The 24,307-nt window shown below is 36.5% G+C and overlaps 1 protein-coding gene across 2 annotated transcripts in view; it reads right to left on the bottom strand.

The window, feature by feature from the left end:
• Positions 1 to 1,647: 1,647 nt before the first annotated feature.
• Positions 1,648 to 24,307, bottom strand: part of agmo (alkylglycerol monooxygenase) — a 41,413-nt gene continuing 18,753 nt past the window's right edge. Inside the window, exons 4-13 of one of the 2 annotated variants that reach the window (XM_051862669.1) lie at positions 23,625 to 23,728; positions 23,383 to 23,478; positions 20,632 to 20,698; positions 20,367 to 20,432; positions 20,011 to 20,090; positions 18,232 to 18,366; positions 13,309 to 13,425; positions 11,732 to 11,814; positions 11,317 to 11,422; positions 1,648 to 2,520 (exon numbers count right to left, since the gene is read on the bottom strand). In XM_051862669.1, coding sequence (XP_051718629.1) covers positions 2,440 to 2,520; positions 11,317 to 11,422; positions 11,732 to 11,814; positions 13,309 to 13,425; positions 18,232 to 18,366; positions 20,011 to 20,090; positions 20,367 to 20,432; positions 20,632 to 20,698; positions 23,383 to 23,478; positions 23,625 to 23,728 — 935 coding nt within the window. In that variant the 3' untranslated portion in view covers positions 1,648 to 2,439. Of the gene's footprint in view, positions 2,521 to 11,316; positions 11,423 to 11,731; positions 11,815 to 13,308; positions 13,426 to 15,667; positions 15,943 to 18,231; positions 18,367 to 20,010; positions 20,091 to 20,366; positions 20,433 to 20,631; positions 20,699 to 23,382; positions 23,479 to 23,624; positions 23,729 to 24,307 lie in introns of those variants that run through there. The other variant, XR_007925167.1, reaches the window with a different exon arrangement.

The raw sequence follows: 24,307 nt of genomic DNA, 5'->3' as shown, positions 1-24,307 counted from the left end.
AAATGCCCGTGTTCATTGTCCATTCGATGAAAGTCAATTGTATCCAAAACTGCTCAAACATTCTTCAAAATATCTTCTTTTTTGCGCCACAGAAAAAGAGAGTCAAACAGGTTTGGAACAACATGAGGGTGAGTAAATGATGACATTTTAATTTATGAGAAAACGATCCTTTTTAGTTGTACATGCACTGAGAGCACATCACTTTTCAATAAATAGCTGTTTGGAAGCCATTAGCAAAGGCAAATTACTGCCAACTGTAAACATGTCTAGCTGGAAAACGCAATGTAAACGCCACATATTTTATAAACAATCTTGTAACAAGGCTAAATGAGGCCACAAATCCCATAATACTGTATATTTTACCGTGGTCAACATCCCGTGGAAGAGTTTCATTCCAGGCTAGGAGACAGAAAGGATGGGCCTGTTTCTTTCTAGTTCTGCCAGCTGATGCAAGCAGTGTAATGCTATAATCTGAACATGAGTCATTTGGGTCTTTTCTGGCAGCAGAACGCCACATTTGCGAGGCTAACAGGACCCATCTGCCATTTCGAGGAGGACAGGCCTGCTATTTTCACCACATGATACGTTTTACCTAATCAAGTCTCTGAAAATTGTTTCCAGTTGATTGTATTGTGTACTTGTAATGTGGATCTTGCAGTCCACACTTAATAATGTAATAGGCTGACAAAATATCAGCGCAAAAGAGGTTCGGGTCATTGCTAATGTGTGTTATCCTCACATCAGTGAGCTTTCAGCTCAAACTCAATGTGCAGGCATGCAACTAACATTCGGTGATGGCAGGAAAGAGATTTGTGTCAAACCAAGCTGTTATGTGAATATACCTGACCTGTACAGCGGTACTAGTTTATATAAACAACATCATAACTGAGAACATGCATTTGTAGTTTAGACTCAACAGACAGAATAACCGATCCCATGTGAAGAATATTTTTAAATGTCAATGGGGACCATCTTCCCTAAGGAATTGTTAGTAACAGCTCCCAAATAAGAAAAGCATGTATGTACATAAGCATACAAAAGCTTTTATATATATTCGATGCAAATGTGTTACATAATTCATCAAAAAGCAAAATAAAGCAGTGATGTTTCGGGAGGTTTCACACACTGGAACTAGTAAATGTGTTAATATTCTGCACACACTGCTAACATCATTTACTTCAACTACTGCCGCTTGTGTCTTTAATGAGCAGTAACATTTAAATAACATTAAATTCAGACACTCCTCCGGGGATCTGTTAGCGAGACATCCAACAAATTTGTCATTAATTATTTACACCGCTTAAGCACGCCACCTCACTTCATTCCAGGTGTGAAATCCAGATGTTCTGAAACTGGAAAATAAAACTAAAGGAAATAGTCACATGATGTCAAAAATCAATGCATGTGTGTAAATCAAATGCAAAACAAGCTCAAATGTTTGGCGAAGAAAATATTTAATCCAATATTTTCTATTTTTCATCAACATTTACTGAAGTTAATATTGTTATTGTGCTGGGAAGCAGCTTGTTTATTTGTTGCATTATTTGTCTGGCTGACTGTACGCTGTGATAAATTATATAATAAATATAATTTATTATACCCAATTGTACTCAAATAGTGGTTCAGTTTTTAAAAACACACCATAAGGAATTCTTATTTTATTTATTTTCACCATTAATAATGATAATGATAACAACAATAATAATTCAAAACAAATACTTTTACAATTAATTGTAAAAATCAGTGGTTTGTCCTATAGGAATTAGTCTCCACTGAAACTGTCTGTCAACAAACAATGAAATGATCAATAAACATCAGTAGTCTACTGAATGAAATGGGGACACAATTTTAGTGGCCCTGCTAGTACCACCTGGTGGTAACTTTTAGAATTACATGAGATCACACCAAGACTAACAACCAGCCTCTACTGGTTTATAAAAAGATTTTTCCTAAAATACAACATATAGCTATAAAATATTACATGGTAAAATCACATTTAAAAATAAATGCATGTTGGTCTTTTGTGTTGTCAGTAAGAGCTCAGGTAGATTCTGTATGATAAAACTGATCTAAAATGTAAAACCTCTACACACAGTCTTTCAAAAAACACTTTTCAAATAATGGTATGCATGCAGATAAAGCTACAGTTAGTATAAATTGGTACCTTCTAAGTTTAATTTACTTCATGCATTACATGTGCTTAAGGCTGAAAAGGTAGTTTTAAGCTGGTTTGTACCATTCTGAGCACTTTGAGAACCTTATTGTCTTTACAATACATATGTCGTTAGTGCGTTAATATCTTCAATAATACCATTTTAATAGCATCTTTTCAATGGTAAACCAAAATCAGTGTTAAAAGTTTGCAAGGAAAATGATTTGTAAAACTGTCTCTGTGAAATGTGTCAATATGAGGTTAATTGTTGTCAGCTGGTGTCTTATCTAGTTTTGTTTCTTCATCCTGTTAGTTAGCTGGTTCACACACTGTAAACTCCAGTAGATTGCAGAGATTATGACAAAGGCCTGCAGAAAGAAAACAGATATTTAAATTAAAATTAAAAAAAGGTTCATATTAATAGGCAAACTCTAGGTTGTACACCGTTGATTAAAAAATAGACGGCTTACACTTTACCATATCTCTAGTAATGCACGTTAAAGTTGTAGTTTTTTGTAAACAGTTACATATTTCAAATTTAAATTAGTAACGTTTTTAATATTATGTATTTGAAGAGTTATATATTATTGCAGTGAAGTTGATGTGTATGAAAGGAACATGTAAAAATACAGTATTATATAAATAGGCTAATATATCCTTATTAGGGTCAATGACGTAACTTTTTTTTTTTGTCTAAAGGCCTTAATAATAATAAAAAACAAAGATATGGCATCCAAAGTATGTAAGGTAGTACAACTAGATCACTTTTATTGAATCCAAAAGATTTTAATTATATTTTGCTACATATAAAAGTATTTTAAAGATTTTGAAGTGTCAAAAGGTCATTCGGTTTAACCGTCCAAAGGTCAATACAGCCATTTCATTTGTGATTAAAATATCTTAAAATGTAATAAATGTACATATTTTTTATTCTGGCATGATTTTATATCATCATATATCAACATAGTGCAAAATGGTATTAAAATTGTGTGCAGAAGTCGTTGCTTTGAGAAAGAATGTCCGGAAAAATGAATTTCATTGATGTCATTCGGAGTAACCAATATAAAGGGACCATTTTGGATCGAGTCATGTGGTCAATATCATGTGACAGGATGTGACATCATTCAGACACCAGCAAAGGACCACATGGTCACGAAGCAAAGTAACTAACTCTCTTTTAACTATTTGAAATATTCATGTTTTCACTTGTTCATACGCATGTCCCGAAACATCAGGTCATTCGGTACAACCGCTATAAAACATGGAAAACGTTGTAATATTTTTAAAATTTATACTAAATATAAAATGTTTTATTTTCCTTTTGCTAGCTAGCTAGATATCAACCTGTTAGCATTGTTTGAAAATATCGTCATTTGGCATAACCAAAAGTGTCATTCGGTAAAACTGAAATTTTGGATGACTTTTTTGGTGACAAATTTTGTCCATTTCGTAAAAAATGACAAAATCAGTGTTAATTGATTATGAAAACCACATAATCTCATTGTTAACACTTAATAAAACTTTATATCTCCATTATGTTTTTTTACACTTTTAAAAACGTTATTCGTCAATGACCCACTAATAGTGATATTAAAACACATTTTAGGCTTAATATTAAAGAGATAGTTCAAATGATCACAGAATTTTCCTTTTTGGGTGAACTATCCCTTTATGAAATGTGCATTGTGCAATAAAGTACTAATCATAATAAGGTTTAATTATGATATTTATTTAAGTAAGTCTTAAGCAATATGTCAGTAAATATGTTAATAGATTCGTAGTATACTTAGTATGAGATAAATGTAATTTAAATACATTTTGGTATAGGTTTTTTCACTACGGAATAGATTTTGTTACAATATCACTGTGCGCTCAATGTATTTGTATCAATGACATAGGTCAAAATCTTATTTGCAATAACTGAATGTGAGAGACCCAAAATGTCACATACCAGGAGAATATACTACATAAAGAATTAAAGCCAAAAGGTCAAGCATGTGGCCAAAGAATCTCCCATGATGCATTTGGAGTTGAGGTTCACAGAAGCCACTGTGGAAACAGGCCAGAAGTGACATTCTTCCAAAAAGCTGTAACCTTAACTGCCCCTCCTTCCTTGCGTTCTAGACCATAAACTGCATCCGAGCTCTAAACAGAGTCCAAAATCATATTCTATCTATCAGAACTACCTCTCCGATGGGAAATAAATAAAGATAGTTTCCTCAGGAGCAGCGCAGCTGTTTCCCTCTGAGAGAATAGAGACAGAGAGAGCGAGAGAGAGACGAAGGGAAAGGCATGTCCCTGTGCTTCCTGACCTCCTGCTACCTGATTCCACCCATCAAATGGCAATGCAATTTTTTCAGTGCATGTTGTTTACCCTTATAAAATGTAATTCAATGTCTTGTCATTTTTATTATTATTATTAAATTAAGTGCATTTTGCTCAAGTCTTCTGCTTCTCAGAGTTTCTTGTGACCTTTGAAATCTCAAATGCTTCTCAGACTGTGATTAGATGTGTCGACATTCCAGAGTCTTCAATTAATTGTCAGAGGTTACAATATAAACTCATCAAATTATCCTAAAATTAAATTATTACATTCTATAGTATGTAACAATTCTCTCTCTTTTTTAGGAGAAATATCTTAAACAATACTACCGCTTTTCTTTGGGGAAATGGCATTAGACAAAGACTGAGTACAAATGCAAAAATTATCCGCTTTTAGACATTACTTCATTCTATACGTTTGGTCTGTACTGTCACCCGAGTCAATTTAATTTAACAATGCATTTGAAAATGCAGAAAAAAGCACAGCAATGAAGGAGGAAAACTTAAAAAAAAAAAAAAATTTTATATATATATATATATATATATATATATATTATAGTATGAATTATATTGTAAATATTAAGGATAAATATTACTTAGTATTCAGGTAGATTTTCAGGTAGGCTATTCAGGTACAGAAACTGTAATCAAAAGTAAAATAACACTGCACTTTATAAATAAAATATACATTACAAATATAGTTACAAAAGTTATTCAGTCAAGAACAGCGAGTGGATTTTCTCTTTGTCTTTTGTTGTTTGAGTAATGTTATTATAGAGACGGCAGCAGGAATATTAGGCTGCTGTCACTTTAAGAGCTGCACAGATCCAATATACTGTTACACATGCGTTTCTTTGTCAACGGTTTACGTTCACTTAAGACATAACCGACTGAGGACATTTTGACATAAGTCCAAAAAGACAGAAGAGAACTCAGTTCAGTATCACGCGCTATTCAGTATGAGATGCGGCTTTCTGTGTGCACATTCTGGATGTGTGCGCAGCACAGAAAACAGCATGTGAGTCTTCTTGCGATTGAATGGTTTAAAATGACATTAAAATCACTTTTTCTGTGTGTGTGCAGCACAGAAAACAATGCGCGGGTCTTCTTGTGCTTTAATGGATTAAAGTCATATTAAAATACACATAAAGGTATTAATAAGAGGAATCGAAATTTTAATATTATAACAAGTATCCAATCCCAGAATTGAAATCGATTTTCGATTCCCAACCCTACTTTTGACCGTGAGGAGTAAGAGTGTGACCCCTAAATGAGGAGCACCTGAGGGTTAAATGACAAACTGGCTTTTTCTCTCTGATTTTCTTTCACAGGTGTATTTTAAGTGGAAAAACACATGAGATGTGATATAGTATTTTCCTTTCTTTTTACTGCTCTTACTGCCTTGGTTGACCTCTCTTTCTGTCTCCCTCAACTTTTTTCTCTCTTTCAGACACATAAAAGCACTAGAAATAAGTACAAAGATGCATTCTAAGTCACTAAAACAAGCAGCACACATTCACACTCGGGTTTAATTAGCAAAGAGTCAAGTCTTCAGGGCAGCTGCAGTTTTGGGTCAAACGCACACAGGACTAAGGCTGTTTCTCAATTCCAAGAACGCAGAAAACGGACTTGCGTTCTCGTGGAGTCCAGTCTTGCCAGGCGACCTTGAAAGAACGAACTCGGAAGGATGCGGGGACACAGAACGCATCCTTGTGAGAATTGAGATGTGCTGCGATCTTGTTGCTCAACTGACCGTCCCAGCATCTCATAAGTGGCTAATGCACAATAAATACAACATAACATCACAAACAAATGTCATAAACTATTAAAAGATTTATTTCATATTATTATAGACATGTTTTCATATAATTTTATATCTTTTTATTTCACCGTGTGTATTTATGAAAAGGAGTAGCCTTTGTGTTGTATGCAACATTAAGATTCTTTTTTATATTCCAATAAAATACTGCAGGCTTTCTTCAGGTAATTAAAATTAAGCAAAACAAACGAACAAATGTTTACTTTCACGAGCCGTCACGTATATGTGAGCGGTAATCTCATAAGTGAGAACGAGAACTTTAAAGCTTGCAGGCTTCCGTACGTTGACCGCCCGCAGCGTCTTCTGGGATTTTTAACGGTTCGATTTTCTCAAGTCTGCATTCAATGCATCCTCGATATCAAGAACACATCCGGGTACTTTCACTCTGTTCTTGCTTTCTTGAGTATTGGAACTGAACTTCGACAGTTGTTTATGACATAGAGCGAGGACGCAAGATCGCTTTAGAACGCATATTGAGAAACAGCCTAAATCTCTGCTGTCACCTCTGTGATGTAGGTCTAGTGAGGGGGTGTTTTCAACCTGTACACTGCACATGGAAGCCTACATGTCAGTAGTGAACACTGATTCCTAGTTACGAACTAAGAGAAACCAGGACTAAAGTGTCTTACTCAAGTACTTACTACAAACGATTTATATTTCAAATAAATGCAGTTCTATTAAACCTTCTATTCATCAAATAATTCTGAAAATAACGTATCACGGTTTCCACAAAATATTAAGCAGCACAACAGTTTTCAACATTGATGATAATAAAAAGTATTTCCTGAGCATCAAATCATCATATCAGAATGATTTCTGAAGGATCATGTGACACTGAAGACTGGAGTAATGATGCTGAAAATTCAGCTTTGACATCACAGGAATAAAAGATATTTTAAAACGTATTAAAATAGAAAACAGTTATTTTAAAGTGTGATATTTCACATTATTACAGTTTTTATTGTATTTTTGATCAAATAAAAGCATGCAGCATTAGTGACAACAGGAGACTTCTTTCAAAAACATTTAAAAAAAAATTACCTTAAAAATTACCTGATTTTACCTTAAAATCAATGCAAATAAACTAAGTGCGCTAATAAACGTGAAACTCAAAGTTTGGTTCCCAAAATACCACTGGATCTCTCACAAAAAACACCGTACATAAACTACTGTATAGGAAACATTGGCTTGCCGCACACACAAACAGAGAAAAAAAAATCCCTGTTAAACAGTTCGTGTTCTAGTCCATGACTCTCTGAACTGGGGTAGCAGTGCTGACCCTACTGAAACCCCCTACTGCTTTTGGCAGTCAAATGAGCGCTGATTCTCTGAAATGAAGCCGAGAGACCGAAGCCTGGTTCAGTCTGGCTCCGAGCGCTTTGATGCCGGGGTGAAATCCGTGGCAGCCTCGTGTGACTCTCACTGGACTTTCTTTAAATCAGTTCAATGGGATTCTGAGACAAGGTCCAAGATGGATGGGTCTCCTGAGGCTTGTAAGGAACGTTCTGTTCACCATGGCAGCTTGCTGAGCAACCTGAAGCCAATGAAAGCTCTAGAATACTGTACATATTAGCATTAGCCTTCTTCAGTCAAGAGAGGGATCATCATACCGCTCCCGATCACGTCATTGTAAATACAGGCATCAAGAATCATCAGGAAATATCAGGAACGTCTTTAAATCAAAACACTAAAATAATACCAAAATAATAGAACCGTGATCTTTCCCAGTGGGCTTTCTACTAATAAAATTAATTTACTGTATATTCACTTCCATTCAAAATTTTGGGGTCAGTAAGATTTTAAATTTCATAAGATTTTTAATTTGAACATCATTTATTTATCAAAGAATCCTGATTTAAATTGGATACACAAATAATCGGATTTGGATTGACAGTGTGAACGTAGCCTAAATTACCCTTATGTGTCCTGATCCTGCCAAGTCTTAATACCTGTATTGTTTTCCCCCACGGGGTAGATTTTGTTTGTTTTCGTTTTATTTTTATTATTAATAAAAAGCCCATTGCTCTGCATTTGAGTCCTCGCCTCATCCCTCACCAAACCCTGACACTTTTCTCTAAGTCTATCACCTAAAAGGATATTAAAAACATTATACTACTTTTTTATATACTTTTTTCCCCCTGGACACACTGCTGTAATGCTATCTTTTCCAAGATATCCCAAACAATCCACAAACCCCAATTCACTGGTGACACCTTAGAACTAACAGTGGAAACAAATGTTCCCAATCACCTGAAATACTTGCTAATACTCTTCTTATCGGTCTATTTCAGGCTCCAGAGCTGCTCTCCTGCAGTGTGCTGGGGGCGTCAGGTGCTGTGGAAAGATAAGCCAGCGCTGCTGCTGACTGCAGCTTTTGTGTGAAGCTGATCGTGATAATATTATCTTAACCTTTCCTTCAAAAAAGTGGGGTGGGTCTTTGCAGCGGTGTAATTTTTGTTTCGCCGTTGAGAAATGAGGAGGACAAATATTAGCTTTGATGGGTGGAAAAACACGGAATGGAAAAAACAGGCAAGAATGGAAGAATATTATCCCCTACCTGAAATAAACAGAAACTGGAATGAGTGTGGAACTGACGGGGCAATTTTTAGGAACTGATATTGTTTCTGAAGGATTACAATGGCACTGCTGCAAATAGACTAATGTAAACGAAAGTTTGGGGGAAAACAAACTCTTACCCTGGTATGCTGTCTATTACCGAAACACATTTAATCAGGTGGAGTCTAAGGATACAGTTCACTTGGACACAAAAATCCAACATGACGTTACTTTTGTGTAAAACTACTGCAGGCATTTCAGCACCTGAGCTTACAGATGCACGCTCTCACAGTAAAACGAGCAATTCAGCTCTTGTGTAAATCTAATCAGTCTTCCACGGCGAGCCGCAGACATGGTTAATTGATTCCAGAAACATTGCCTTTGCGTAAAGCTTGGATGGTGAGAAGAGAAGAGATGGAGGGAGGGCTGTGAAGAGAAAGGTGGCGCACTAATGAAAGGTCAGCTGAGACGCACGGCCCACGGTGCAAGTGCCAGAAACACACACACAGCAATTTTATGGTCAATTGGGCCATGCATCTGGAGTCATACATCACCGAGGCGTGCAGCAAGACACAGTGCCAGAGCCGAAAAACACACACTTGAACACACAAACATTCAGAACGGAAGTTAACACATAGACACAAGTCTGATACCACTAGTAGGAAAGAGTCGACTAACCGTTAGTGGACTAAAAGAGGCTTAGTCGAAAAATTTTATCAGTTGGTTAGTCGCAGAAATAAAATAAAACTCCACAGTAAGTGGCGAAGTCACGCAGTTCATGACGGACAGATCGTTAACGGCAGGTCCATGTGGTAATTACAGAATGTCGGGCAGGAAATCCAAACGTTATCATCCATCGACCTCAAATATGGCTTATCATTTGAAACATGCAAGCAGTAGTAACGTAACATGGCTGCTCGCTCTAACGTTAAACTAGATAAATGTGTGCTATTTTTAGGTGCATATCCAAGCGTTTGTGCGAAGCGTGGAAGCTGAAGTAAAGCGCGTTTACTGCAAGACATGGAGGCTCCGGTGCGATCACTTGCATTTAACTTAAAAAACATATTGTGTGCACTCACAATAACAACTAAAAGTTGTGCTTTTAGGAACAAACAGGATGCGCTTTCTGCCATCTAGCGCTCTGTGAACTTGAGCGTGGCAAAAAATAAACTCAAACTCAGCATGAACTTGATATATCCATCAAAAGCTTTAAATGTCTATTTTTAAATGAACCGATTCAAATGGAAAACAAATATTCTCAGATTATGTTATGAAACGTGCATTTAGGTGTGTGCACTACTGCGGCGATGACGAGTCAGAAAAGACACAAAACTAGTTTATCAATAAATTATTAAAGGGGTGATATAATGCCACTTTTACAAGATGTAAAATAAGTCTCTGATGTCCCCAGAGTGTGTATGTGAAGTTTTAGCTCAAAATACCCCACAGATCATTTTTTATAGCATGTTAAATTTGTCACTTTTTGAGGGTGAGCAAAAACGCTCCGTTTTTGTGTGTGTCCCTTTAAATGCAAATTAACTGCTGCTCTCAAAAGGGGGCGTAGTTTCAGGAGCTCCTGTTAGCACTTAGCAGCGCCTCACATTACCTCACGCAGACACGCAGAAACTGTTCTGCCTTTTATGTTCACAACGGAGTCGGACAATGATGGAGAGACTCAAGAAGAAGTGACAACATTTTGAATGCAACAGGACACTTCTGAATGATTAGTTCAGAATTTATGGAGCTGATGTGGAGTTAACTATCTTAAAGTCATTGATTAGCATAATCTATAAATCGCTCCTGTGGGAACTGTTGTAAGATGCTTACAGAGCCAGAGAATATGCTGCATGAAGATAGAACAAGTATAGTTTAGTTTAATTACGGTTATAACTTGTCATGTTGTCATTACGACATGCTATTGCATTTGTGTTACGTACTGTAATGCAGTAACATGGCCTCACCCCCTTTGTTGTCTGTTCTCGGGGGCGGGGTTTATGTAAATTCTAGGGTTAGTGATGTCACCAACCCAGGAAGAAGCTCGTTGTAGTCCCTACCAGCTGTTTGTTGTAGTCCTTAAACAGAGAATTCTTGAAAATAAAATATCTCCCTTTGCTTTGAACTTTCAGTGCTGTAACTTTGCAGATACTGTTTATGCTCAAGCAGCAACATTCCACATTAACAAAAGTTAAAAAAGTGAAATCGCAATGAACCACCCCTTTAAATGTTCAGACAGTCTCCTTGCTTTTTTTTTTACGACACATTCATAATCATAACTTTTGCCGGGGCACTGTGGCAAGCTTTATGCATGCGCTTGAGCGCTGATTAGGCTATGTAGACAATTAAGGCTCATTATTATGATTTATATGGTTTTGTGTTTTGTGAATAATCCAAAAAGCATCTTGTGCTTCAATGGAAGAATCTGTAATAGAGGTTGTGATAATGCCGTGCAAGAGTCAGTCAAACTTACCTGAATTGGAAAAGCCAAAAGTGGCACCAGAGGTTTAATGTAACCAAACCGAAAAAGCACCATTATCAAAACACATCTCATCATCTCCAGTTCAGCTGCGTTAGCCCTGAAAGAAAGGTACAGGAAAATTTTGTTTATTTATTTATGTATGTATTTCTGATCAATTTGATTTGTACTGGACTGTATACATTAATATAGTGTCCATATTTACTTTGTGCATACAGTAAATTAATTTTCAAATGCTTCATGTCCAGTTCAAAACAAAAATAAACTAAAATATAAAATAAAACAAATAGTAAAAAAAACAAAATATATAAAATATAAAATAATAAAATAAAATAAAAAATAAAAATAAGTTAAAATTAGAATTTTACATTTTTTTTTTAAATAAAATTAAAATATATAGAAGCTGTACCTTTGATCTATCAGGAAGCCCAGAGAGGTTAGAGAAAGTAATACGTAGGCAGTCATGAGAAGTACAGTCATTTCAGAAAGTATCTGCAGGTGAGTGATAAGTAATATGCATAGATGAGTATGAGATATATACACCTTGTTTCTCAAAGGTCTGTGAAACACTGATTTTGTACTGTGAGGAAACAATAATTTAGGAAAAAATATCCTTATGTCAAAATATAGAAAGATTTCTGCATGCAACACAGCTGAAAACAAGTAGCCTAACAAATGAGGCAGTTGAGTAGTACCTACAGGACACTCAAAAAAACTCAAGGCCAACAATTAGGGAAGTATCATCAAATTGACACACCTCTATGGATGGATCTACACTGAAATCATGATCTGATGATAATTTACAGTTAATACAAGGAACGATGTTAATGAGGTTTTCTTGACCTTGCTAACCCAACTTACTCAGCAGCGGTTAAGTCAGGTGAGTGACCTCATAACGTCTTTGATATGACACCAGCAAACAATTACTGACTTTTTCCTGTGTGACACCAGACAGAATCCAGATCCCTCAGCCCTGAAGCGCTGGCTCATTTTTCAACAATTAACAAAACGGGAAAAAAAACTATTTTGATTTGTTAATTTTTAAAGTCTTTCCATATTCAGTTTCAAAAATAACAGAGCAAGAGGGCAGAGGGGGAAAGGGGGGGGGGGGCCGTCTTCAAAAATTTGCATTTCAGCAGAGGTCAGTGCACAGACCTTCCATAATGAACAGTTAGTCAAACATCCAGCGGGATTGATAGCCCTGCATGGATGATGCAATTGAAAAATGACTTGGTCAACACTAAAAATGAATGTTTTCCTTCTTTTTGAAGTGGCTCTAAGCAGTGCTGTAGCATCACGAAGTGAATGCAAACAGACAACAATGTATAAATACATACTTTTCACACTATTTATTATAGCCTGAAGGCCTCAGTTTGCTATTTTCCTTGAAAAAGGTGATTGATGCAAAAGAAAGGTTCCCAGGGGCTGGGAAATTGGTCAGAGGACTTGTTTTGGCTGCTGGGCCGCCGACTGGCTGTTTTATTTGCTGGTGGAGCCAGAGAGGGATCCAGGAGACACTTCACCGAAAGCCACAACTAAAGGAGCACCGCAGAGGTAGGAATCACAGGAAAACAGGCCGTTTCATTTCAGAGGGGAGGCAGGGTGGGGCCACACATTCTGCCTAACCAAAACTATGCCTAGGGAACATGGACTTCCAAGGATAACGGACAAGGGCAACTGAACATCTCTGTTTTTAAAAAGGGGAGGGGGGTTGAAAAATAATAGACAAAGATTACTTTCTGTCTGTACTCAGCTAGTAAAAGGCCGTATTATTAAAGGACATTTAGGATAATGAGAGAGAGACTGAGGCTGATAATAGACCATGCGAGGTAACATCAACCACACAGCAAATTAAAAGCTTTTAAAGATCTTGTTGATGACAATGAAAGATGGCATACATATGATAGCTTTGGCATTTCAGTCGGGCACATTTCTGGGAAAATCTGATGTCAATTTCAATGGTGAAAGGGAAAAAAAAACACCTACCGTTTGATCCATTAACAAGTTGTTATATACATCCAAGAGAAGCATGAACTGTATGAACACATAGGCTTGCATCGAAGAAGACCATGCTGGATCGTAAGGCATTTCCTCTCCTGTAATCTGATCACAGAAAGAACAATAAAACCTCAACAAAAAAAAAAAAAAAAATATATATATATATATATATATATATATATATATATAATGTAAATGTAACTTTATTTTTTTGCTACCACTCAACAGAATGATAGCATGATCTGTGAGTTATCAATACAGCATAACAACAGTTATTTTTCAAATGCTTTTTAGACTGTAGAGAGTTTTACATGGTTTCTAGCTCTCAGAATTTGGTTAATTAGATCCATTAGTTGGTCAAAGATGGCCTAAATTGTTGATCAGAGCTGGTAGGAGCTAGCAGTCCACCGTAAACAAGCAAAAAACCTGCTACCATCATCGAAAAAAACAGCTTGACTACCTTAAGTAGTAGAATAAACAATTTATTTAGTCAGGAAGAGGCTTTTTAGATGGGAGATGATTTTACATTACTAGATGTGTTTACATGGTTCCAGGTTGGTTAATTAGAAATGGTCTAGACTAAAACTAGTAGCTATAGACTACCTTGGACTAGGAACAAACCAGCTACCGTGCTAAAAAAAAAACAAAAACAAAAAAAACTTCACCACCTTAAGCAGTACAATAAACAATTTTTTCAACCGGAAGAGGAACAGGTAGATGGTTTGGTTTTACTTGGTTTCTAGCTGTCCGAATTTGGTTAATTATTAATTAGAGCCATTAGTTGGTCAAAGATGGTCTAGATTATTGATCAGAGCTGGTAGGCCCAGCAAGGTCAACTTGGTTACAGCTAGCAGACCACCTTGAATCAGCAATAAACCAGCTACCATCACTGAAAAACCAGCTTGACTACCTTAAGCAGTAGAAACAATTTATTTAGTCAGGAAGAGGCTTTTTTAGATGGTAGCTGATTTTACATGGTTTCTAGCTGTTCCAAGTTGGTTAATTAGAGCCATTAATTGGTTAAAAATGGTCTAGATTGTTAATCAGAGCTGGTAGGACCAAGGTCAACTTGGTTAGAGCTAGTAGACTACCTTGGACCAGGAACAAACCAGCTTTACCACGTTAAAGGATTAATTCACTTCAGAATTAAAATTTCCTAATAATTTACTCACCTGATGTCAACCAAGATGTTTATGTCTTTCTTTCTTCAGTCAAAAAGAAATTATTTTTTTTGAGGAAAACATTCCAGGATTTTTCTCCATATAGGTGGACTCCTACAGCTACCAACAGGTTGAAGGTCCAAATTGCAGTTTCAGTGAAGCTTCAAAGGGCTCTACACGATCCCAGACAAGGAATAAGGGGTCTTATATTGGCTGTTTTCTAAAAAAAATTAAAATTAAATACATTTTAACCACAAATGCTCATCTTGCACTAGCTCTGCGATGCGCCACGCATTACGTAATCATGTTGGAAAGGTCACGCGTGATGTAGGCAGAAGTACCGCAGTAGGGCGAAAAACTCCATCTCATTTTCTCCTCCAACTTCAAAATCGTTCGACATTGTTGTTTTACCTTTTTTTGTAAAGGCTGTTTGTCTTTGCACGTTTGCTTTGTAAACATTTGCTCGGTACTTCCGCCTACATCACGCATGACCTTTCCAACACGATTACGTAATGCGTGGTGCATCACAGAGCAGTGCAAGACGAGCATTTGTGGTTAAAAAGTATATAATTATTATTATTTTTTTTTAAATGACAGACCATTTTACTAGATAAGACTTATTCCTCGGCTGGGATCATGTAGAGCCCTTTGAAGCTGCACTGAAACTGCAGTTTGGACCTTCAAATCGTTGCTGAAGTCCACTATATGGAGAAAAATCCTGGAATGTTTTCCTCAAAAACCTTCATTTCTTTTCGACTGAAGAAAGAAAGACATGAACAGGTGAGTAAATTATCAGGAAAATTTTATATGAAAGTGAACTAATCCTTTAAGCTGTAGAATAAACCATTTTTTTTAATCGGAAGAAGAACAGGTAGATGGTTTTACGTGGTTTTCAGCTGTTCCAATTAGGATAACTAGAGCCATTACTTGGTCAAAGATGGTCTAGATTGTTGATCAGAGCTGGTAGACCCAATGTCAACTTGGTTAGCACTAGTAGACTATCTTGGACCAGCAAGAAATCAGCCACCATGCTCGAAAAACAAGCTTCACTTCCAATAAGTCTACTTTTTTTTTTTTTTTTCAACAGGAAGTGGTCAAACCTAACTCAAATTACATCACTGTTTGGATCCCAACCTAAAATAACTCTGCTACATACATCAGTTGTTTAGGCATGAATCACTAAGAACCTGATCATTGTTGATTTCCTAAGAATCCCTGAGGCCGTCTCAGCTGCAGACACGTGTGGGTTTCCCTCACACCAGAACTCTGGTGGCTGCGCCGCCGTGGTGTTCTGCTTTCCCTCAGAAATCAACACATCCGAGCCGGCCTCCCTCTTCTCCACTCCACGGGAGAAACAACAGGCACGCCCCGGTCTGCATCACCGAGGGCCTTTCAAGATATTTCTGTCTTAATTCCTGCTCTCTCCACATGTTTAGTATCACCAGGGCCTACTTTGAGGTGGCTTTAATTGTAACATGGTGAGAGCGACAGAAAGAGAGAGAGAGAGAGAGAGAGAGAGAGAGAGAGAGAGAGAGAGAGAGAGAGAGAGAGAGGGTTTTTCAGAGTGTGAAACTGCGTCTGTGAGTATGTGGCACAGTCAGACGTGTTTCAAAGCAAACCGCCGCTCTCCTGATGAGAAGACTTCAAAACCTTGTCGCAGGCCTGCTGTTTGATCGGGCCCAAAAAAGCTCGCTTTTTAAAGACGAGTGAAAATGAGCCTATTGTGCTTCGGCCCACAAAGGCGGTTAAGATTCATTTGGCAACGGCGCATGCTTGTAAAGCCTGCTTGAAACGTGAGTTTGTTTTTATGTGAGAACTCAGGGAGTCATTTGAGAGACCTCTTTTCCTGTTACAGAAACAGCAGGTAGTAAATGACAAGTAAGGCAAGGAACAAAAGAGTTTCCAATTTAAAGGTAAAGGTGAAAATATCTGCACCATTAGTGGAAACTCCAAAAAAATAATTTCCAAACAGTTTTCCCGAGTACTAACTCCATTTTTCCATTGGTCAGACTAACAGTTAGTCCTGCCCCTAATCCATACTATTGGTTGAGCACGTTATATTGTTTAAAATAACTGTTTTCTATTTTAATATATTTTAAAATGTAACTTATTCTTGTGATGTCAAAGCTGAATTTAGCATCATTACTCCAGTCTTCAGTGTCACATGATCCTTCAGAAATCATTCTAATATGATGATTTGCTGCTCAAGCATTTCTTATTATTATCAATGCTGAAAACAGTTGTGCTGCTTAATATTTTTTTTGTGGAAACCATAAAACATTTTTTGTCAGAACTATTTAATAGATAGAAAGTTCAAAAGAACAGCATTTATTTAAAATAAAAAAGTTTGTATCAATGTAAAATAGGGCTGAAACGATTAGTCGACATTATCGACAACAAAAAATTGTCGACAAGTATTTTTGTTGTCGAATAGTCTTTTGATCTCATATGACCTATTTGAAGGGCTGCAATAACGCGGTTTGACCAGTGGGGCGCTGTCGCGCAATTCTGTAATGCAGCCCTCCCGGATCAAATCCAATAGAAGACACGGTGCTTCGGAGTGCATAGTGCAAACGAAGTCGAACCCATAAAATGTGGGAGTTTAACAGCATAAAACATAACAAACATAACGTTTAGCACAACTACAAAAAATGCTGTCATGCAGGGCCACCAACTCTCATTCAAACTCACTGTTCACCACACGTCCATTTTCTCACGAAGTGAAAGATATAGCAGAGCATAGAGGATACAGACAACGCGCCGACAGATAAGACAGATCAGGTTACTTTTGTTATAAAACAATGTCTCAGCTTTTAAATTCTGTCAATTTTACTACGGGATTCAAACAATAAATGTGGTTTTGGCGCTCTTTAATGTGGCATTACAGATCGCTGTAACACCTCAGGTCAAGCGGCACATGAACCTATTATCTCTTCCTCTTTTCTGCTATTACAGCACAAAATAAACATTAATGAACATCAAAAAGTATGCTGAAAGATACAGTACAATTTACCAAAATGAATCCCTCTCTAATGTACTCACTTAATCAGAGTTTCAACCGCAGAAAGACGTCAATAAAACAGCTTGCAAACAAATGTTTGTTACATTTACCTCAGGAAAGCCATTCAATTACCATAAACTCGATAGTAAAAAGAAAAAATCTAGAGAGGAGCATTTTTCAAATTTTTTTGCACTATTACATATTCATATTTTTACTCATTAAAAAGTTATTACAATTCCCAGACTTAATAAAAACTCAGTACCAGCCATTTTAACAGTATTTTTTAACAAATTCATTAAAAATACACTTTCAAAAGCTGAAGTGATTTCCTTGCTTTAATTATTAAAGTATAACTCAGTATTAACTAATTGCTAGTGGACTAATCGAGCAAAGCATACTGATTAATCAGTGTAATTATCAAAGATTAGTAAATTAATCGTTCCAATAATCAGTAGATTAATCGATTATCAAAATAATCGTTTGTTGCAGCCCTAATGTAAAAGTCTTTACTTTCATGCATGATCGCTGAAAAAAAAATAAATAAATAAAAATAAATAAATACACATTTCTAAAAAATAATCTAATGTTCAGTCCAGCAGTTTATTTCATTCATTTATTCAATTTTAATTCCATTTCCTAGACATTTAGGAATTTGATTAGAATTTAAAGTACTTTCTCAATTCATTTCTGTCTACCGTTTTATCAGAATCTTGAAATAGTGGAGTAAAAGAAATAAAAAAGGTTTCCCACCTGGGGTATATCAGCAATGTCTCCCAGTCTTGGTTTTCCTGGAGTCCAGCCTGGCCCTTTAAGAATGACAGACAGCTTATTTGAAATTCCTTCAGCCTCCCAGAACCTCTGCCACAGGTACGGGTAATAAAGGAACTTGAGAGGGAAAAGAAAAGAAGAATGAGGGTATAAACCATACATGGCACATGCAGCCGTTATACTAAGCAACCTCTTTAATGCTGCATTACCCAAAGACTTTTCACTCAACTATGACATGAAATATTATCCTTTTGATTCGTGTTTTAGACTTTTCATCTCACTCAGATTTTTTTTTAGCAGAGTTTATATTTCACCAAAAGATAAACATTATTCTTATTCATTTTATTCATCATCATCTAGTCGTCGTGTCTAAATGCTTTTTGTCACACACATCAGATCACTCTTACTCCGGACCGCCACAGGAGAGCACCGAAAAAATAATCAAACACAACCTCCATTTGGTTTTGCAGGACTCTTTCACCTCTCCTGAGCCGTATGTTTAAAGTGAAGTAATAATGTTATGGTTACAGCATGGCTTTTCCACTAGCACGGTAATGTGAGCAGAAGCCGGCTCCCATTGACTCTGCTCAGATATTTACATCTCTAAAATTAGACTGGTCTGATACACTAGAGCCCATTATGTGAAACCCTATTCATCTGCAGTGTTGATATTTTCACCAGCCAAAGGTCTTGATAGAATGAGGGGGCAAATTAATCTAAACATTTTGTTTATAAATGATGTAAACCTTGCTTACATAATATGATCACTGAGCCCATGTATGTTACAATGATACCATAGTAAAGAAACTACCCCCAAAACAGACATAATGCAAAGATGAACTCAAAAAACAGGATATGTTTTTACTCTTAGATATTCCAAAAGAGATCAGTATTACAAAAAAAGATCATTTAAAAGTCTTACTGTAATATTAGTATTAATATTATTAATATTCCAACACATTTGTAAAATAAAAATATTACTAATTACATTAAAAATAAATATATCTTAAAGGATTAGTTCACTTTAAAATGAAAATTACTTCAAGCTTTACTCACTCTCAAGCCATCCTAGGTGTATATGACTTTCTTCTTTCTGATGAACACAATCGGAGATATATTAATAATATAATGGCAGTGAACGGGACCAACAAGATTGAAGCTCAAGAAAGTGCATCCATCCATCATAAATGTACTCCAATGTGGCTCCAGGGGGTTAATAAAGGCCTTCTGAAGTGAAACGATGCGTTTGTGTAAAAAAAATATCCATATTTAACAAGTTAGAAAGTAAAATATCTAGCTTCCGCCAGGACGCCTTCCATATTCAACTTACAAAAAAAGTGTAACTGACGTCAGGACGTAGCGCAAGCGTTTTGAACTCCGAGAGGAGTTACACTTTCTTTATAAGTTGAATACAGAAGGTGATCTGGTGGAAGCTAGATATTTTACTTTATAACTTGTTAAATATGGATATTTTTCTTACACAAATGCATTGCTTCACTTCAGAAGGCCTTTAATTAACCCCCTGGAGTACGTTTATGATGGATTGATGCACTATCTTGAGCTTCATACTCGTTGGTCCTGTTCACTGCCATTATAAAGCTTGGATGCGTCAGAATATTTATTAATATAACTCAGACTGTGTTCATCAGAAAGAAGAAAGTCATATACACCTAGGATGGCTTGAGGGTGAGTAAATCTTGGGGTAATTTTCATTTTAAGTGAACTAATCCTTTAACACTTTCACAGCTGTGGTGTACCAACCTCAACAGACCAGACTTCAAATGTGTTGATTGGGTGTGTGAGCCCATAAACAACTTTATCACTTTCAGGAGTGAACGTACCTGCAATGGAAAAGAACGGAGAACACATTTTGTGTGTTCTTAAATCACAACAGTAGAACACAATTCACAAAACGTGCATTACAGATCATCTTTTGTGTTTTTAGGTTATAATTTACGCTACTAATTTGTACTTTTTATTACCACAGGCAGTAGAAAGATTACACAAAATTGTGAGAACAGAGAGTTTAATAGATGCATGTGCTACTAGGGCACAGATCAGGCTTGTTTTCATTAATCAGACAACAACCTATTGGCTGACATACACACAGAACTTACCAAACATCTTGTCCCATATAATCAGAATTCCTGCATAATTCTTATCGATGCAATATGGATTTCGCCCTGCGAATGAATGGACAAATGTTAATGATTCACTACATAGATAATGACTAGTTGTTACAGAATCACTGTTTTTTTCTTCAAAGGAAGTGTATAGCCAGTATTAATAGTGTTACTTATGTCACATGATAAGATCTCAATGACAAAATATGCTTTGCTTTAGACCCACAGTGATAAAGTGTCAAAGGTTAATAACACTTACCGTGATGAACTCTATGGTGGCTGGGAGTATTAAGGATCCACTCAAGAGGTCCAAGATCTTTGACCAACTAGTGATAGAAACAGTTTCACAGATAATATTCTTACAAGACTTCCAAGTTCCAAAAAAGATGCAAATCACCATAAAACATCATAAAAGTAATCAATGTGACTTGTGCACTATATTCAAAGTCATATGATAGCTTCACGTAAGAACACATATGAATGTTATTCAACTGACAATCTTGACATCAGTTGAACTAAATTATAGATGAACAAATTTAATCGATTCATTCACAAATCTGACTGATCTGGTACCCAAGTTCAATTCACTGATTCAAAGATCCATTTACAATGATTCACAGCTTACTGAAGGGGAAGATTATCAATGAATAATGACTTTAAAGGGTTAGTTCACCCAAAAATGGAAATTCTGTCATTTATTACTCACCCTCATGTCGTTCCAAACCCGCAAGACCTTCGTTCATCTTCAGAACACAAATTAAGATATTTTTGATAAAATCCGATGACTCAGTGAGGCCTGCATCGCCAGCAATAACACTCCCTTTTTCAATGCCCAGAAAGCTACTAAAAACATATTTAGAACAGTTCATGTGACTACAGTGGTTCAAGCTTAATATTATAAAGCGAGGAGAATACTTTTTGGACGCCAAAAATAACAAAACAGCGACTTTATTCCACAATATCTAGTGATGGGCGATTTTTAAAACACTGCTTCATGAAGCTTCGAAGCTTTACGAATCTTTTGTTTCGAATCAGTGGTTCAGAGTGCCAAAAATCACATGATTTCAGTAAACAAGGCTTTGTTACATCATAAGTGTTTTGAAACTTCAATAGTTCATGTGACTCTGTCAGTCTGATACACGCTCCGAACCACTGATTCGAAACAAATGATTCGTAAAGCTTCGAAGCTTCATGAAGCAGTGTTTTGAAATCGCCCATCACTAGATATTGTTGAATAAAGTCGCTATTTTGTTATTTTTGGTGCACAAAAAGTATTCTCGTCACTTTATAATATTATGGTTGAACCACTGTAGTCACATGAACTGTTTTAAATGTGTCTTTAGTAGCTTTCTGAGCAGTGAAAAAGAGATTTTTTGCTGCATTGCATTTTGCTGCATTGCATTTTTGCTGGCAATGCAGGCCTCACTGAGCCATCGGATTTCATCAAAAATATCTTAATTTGTGTTCAGAAGATGAACGAAGGTCTTACCAGTGTGGAACGACATGAGGGTGAGTAATAAATGACATTTAATTTGGGTTTACCATGGTGCTTTTGCATCATTTTTTATTTTTTATTATTTGAAAACCTACATGGACAAAAATGACTAATACAATATTCAAAATGTCTTCTTTTGTGGTCCACAGAAGAAATAAAGTAATACAACTTTGGAATGATATTAGGGGTAAGTACATGATGACAGAATTTTCATTATTGGGTGAACGCTCTCTTTAACCTCACTAACAACTATTTCCTTTAAAGCACAAAAGGGCAACAGCAACAGGTCGCTCCTATATTCAGTATGTAACCCACAAACAAAACACCAAAAGATAAATGATCATGGATTAGCCCATTGTCCTCCTCTGACATTTTTCATATGGACAGGCAGACCGAATCGTAATATTAGTCTTACATACAACATGTGATTAATTTTCCCTATTGAGTGCCTTGTCTTTATCTTGGCATAACATGCTGAAGAAATGTGCTCTTCAGGGATTGTGGAACCTTGACTGGTTCAGATGTTCACAAATGTACTTGGAGACATCATTAATACATAGTGTTTTCTTATCTGATGAGCTCGGTCGAAACTCTGCTAACTACGGAAAGAGAAAGGTGGCCAAATTTCCAAATGGAAAGAACAATATTTATAGATTGGATGTAAAACAAACACTACATTGGATTAGAAGAAGCATAAAGATGCCAATAAGTCTAACACACACTCATAAATACACACGTGGGAGTCCATGCGCAAGCTTTATGGTGAGTTAATTGCACAAATACACACTCAAAGCCTTATTTTACCAGGATTTAAACATCCATTTCAGCTCGGTGAAGCATATATCGCAGGTGTTGGGGCTGACCATCAGGTTTTTTACTTGAGTGTTTGATTTTTGACGTCTGCAAAATGGGAACAGCTCAGCATAAGTGAGCACATTTCAGTGGGCCATTATTTCCATGTAATGAGAGATCTGGCAACAGCTGAATTTTATCTTAAAAGAAAAAAGCTCCCTCACGATTTAACTCGTGTTCTAATGTTGGATGAGGACTGGGAATTCGACGCCAATAAATTACATGACATCAAAAAACCCTATAAAGGGAGCATAAATTATACCCCTCCGAAAATTGGAGACGTGAAGACTGTTTTCACTAATAGAGCCCTACAAGATGGAAGTGATTCCAAATCCATTTCCCAAATGATCCCCGAATGTAAAGCCGATACTGAAGCCCATTTAAATGGCAAATGTAAAGCTTCTGTTTGGAATATTTCATAAAATCTCAAAATCTCATTACTTATGATTGACTGTGGTATTCATAACCACAGAACGGGAAAACTGCAAGCCTACAAATGATTAGAGTTTTGAAAATGCTTAAACTAAGTTTAACACGCTATGAAACTAACCTGGAATGGTTAAGAGCAAGAATGGAAAAGAAATGGCTTCATTTTATCTTATAATGTGCCACTAAAAGATTTTAAATGTGCTAAACCATTAGTAATGACAAATCCCATAGTACCTCAGTATGAATCCAGAACTGATACAGCAGGTTAAACTGTATGTGCACTGCAAACACTGACGGAGGGACCATCAGCGCCAACGGAAGGTAAAACAGCTGATAAAACACACAAAATATTATCACTTCATAATAGGTCATTAGCTACACGGCTAGAGCTCATTAACTAATAACTGTTATGTGATCTATCATGCACCGTGCCAAAATTATCACAGATTAATTAGTGAGATGCAGGTACTTCATACCCATGAGGAAAACTGCTGAGTGACAGATTGGCGTAGTGCCGTCGACAGATTGTAGTGTTCAGAACTGTGGTGAACCTGATGAGCAGCCCACAGGAAGTTTAACTCTGAAATGACAAAAAAAGGAGAAAGACTGCATTTACACTGCACAGATCCGATCTTTTGACCATATCCGATTTTTTTGGCCAGTCTGTTTACACTCACTTCAGACGCGACTGGTATCCGATATCTGTGTTTACATTAATTACCGCCCAAAATGATTGTCATTGATAGCTTTACATGCACAAGGTAGACCCTCGGTTTTGAATGGCCGTTAAAATTATTTATATATTTCACGTCAGGTGGCCATGATTACCTGCCAGAATGGATAAGTTAACAGCTGTCAGTTCCATGGATGTTTTGCAGCGCAACATCTGACTGAACGAATATAAACTGGAAAATAAAGGTAATTTGCGTTTGTTATTTTATCTAGTCAAATTCGAGAGAGAGAACGAGGGAGAGAGCACACGCGAGAAAGAGAGAGACTAGATAGACAAAGTTAGAAAAATAGACAAAGTTTCCACCTCCATAATAAAGCTGCAGATTTTTAGTGCGACTGCATACAGGCACATCTCCTTCATAATACAACATTAAAGCTATCTTTCAATGAGCAAATGTGTCGCCCTCGCCTTGTGATGGCTTGGAAT

The sequence above is a fragment of the Ctenopharyngodon idella genome, chromosome 15 (genome assembly GCF_019924925.1).
Source record: "Ctenopharyngodon idella isolate HZGC_01 chromosome 15, HZGC01, whole genome shotgun sequence".
Taxonomy (NCBI): Eukaryota; Metazoa; Chordata; class Actinopteri; order Cypriniformes; family Xenocyprididae; genus Ctenopharyngodon; species Ctenopharyngodon idella.
The sequence above is the reverse complement of the archived record's forward strand: the minus strand, read 5'-3'. Positions and strand labels throughout refer to the sequence as shown.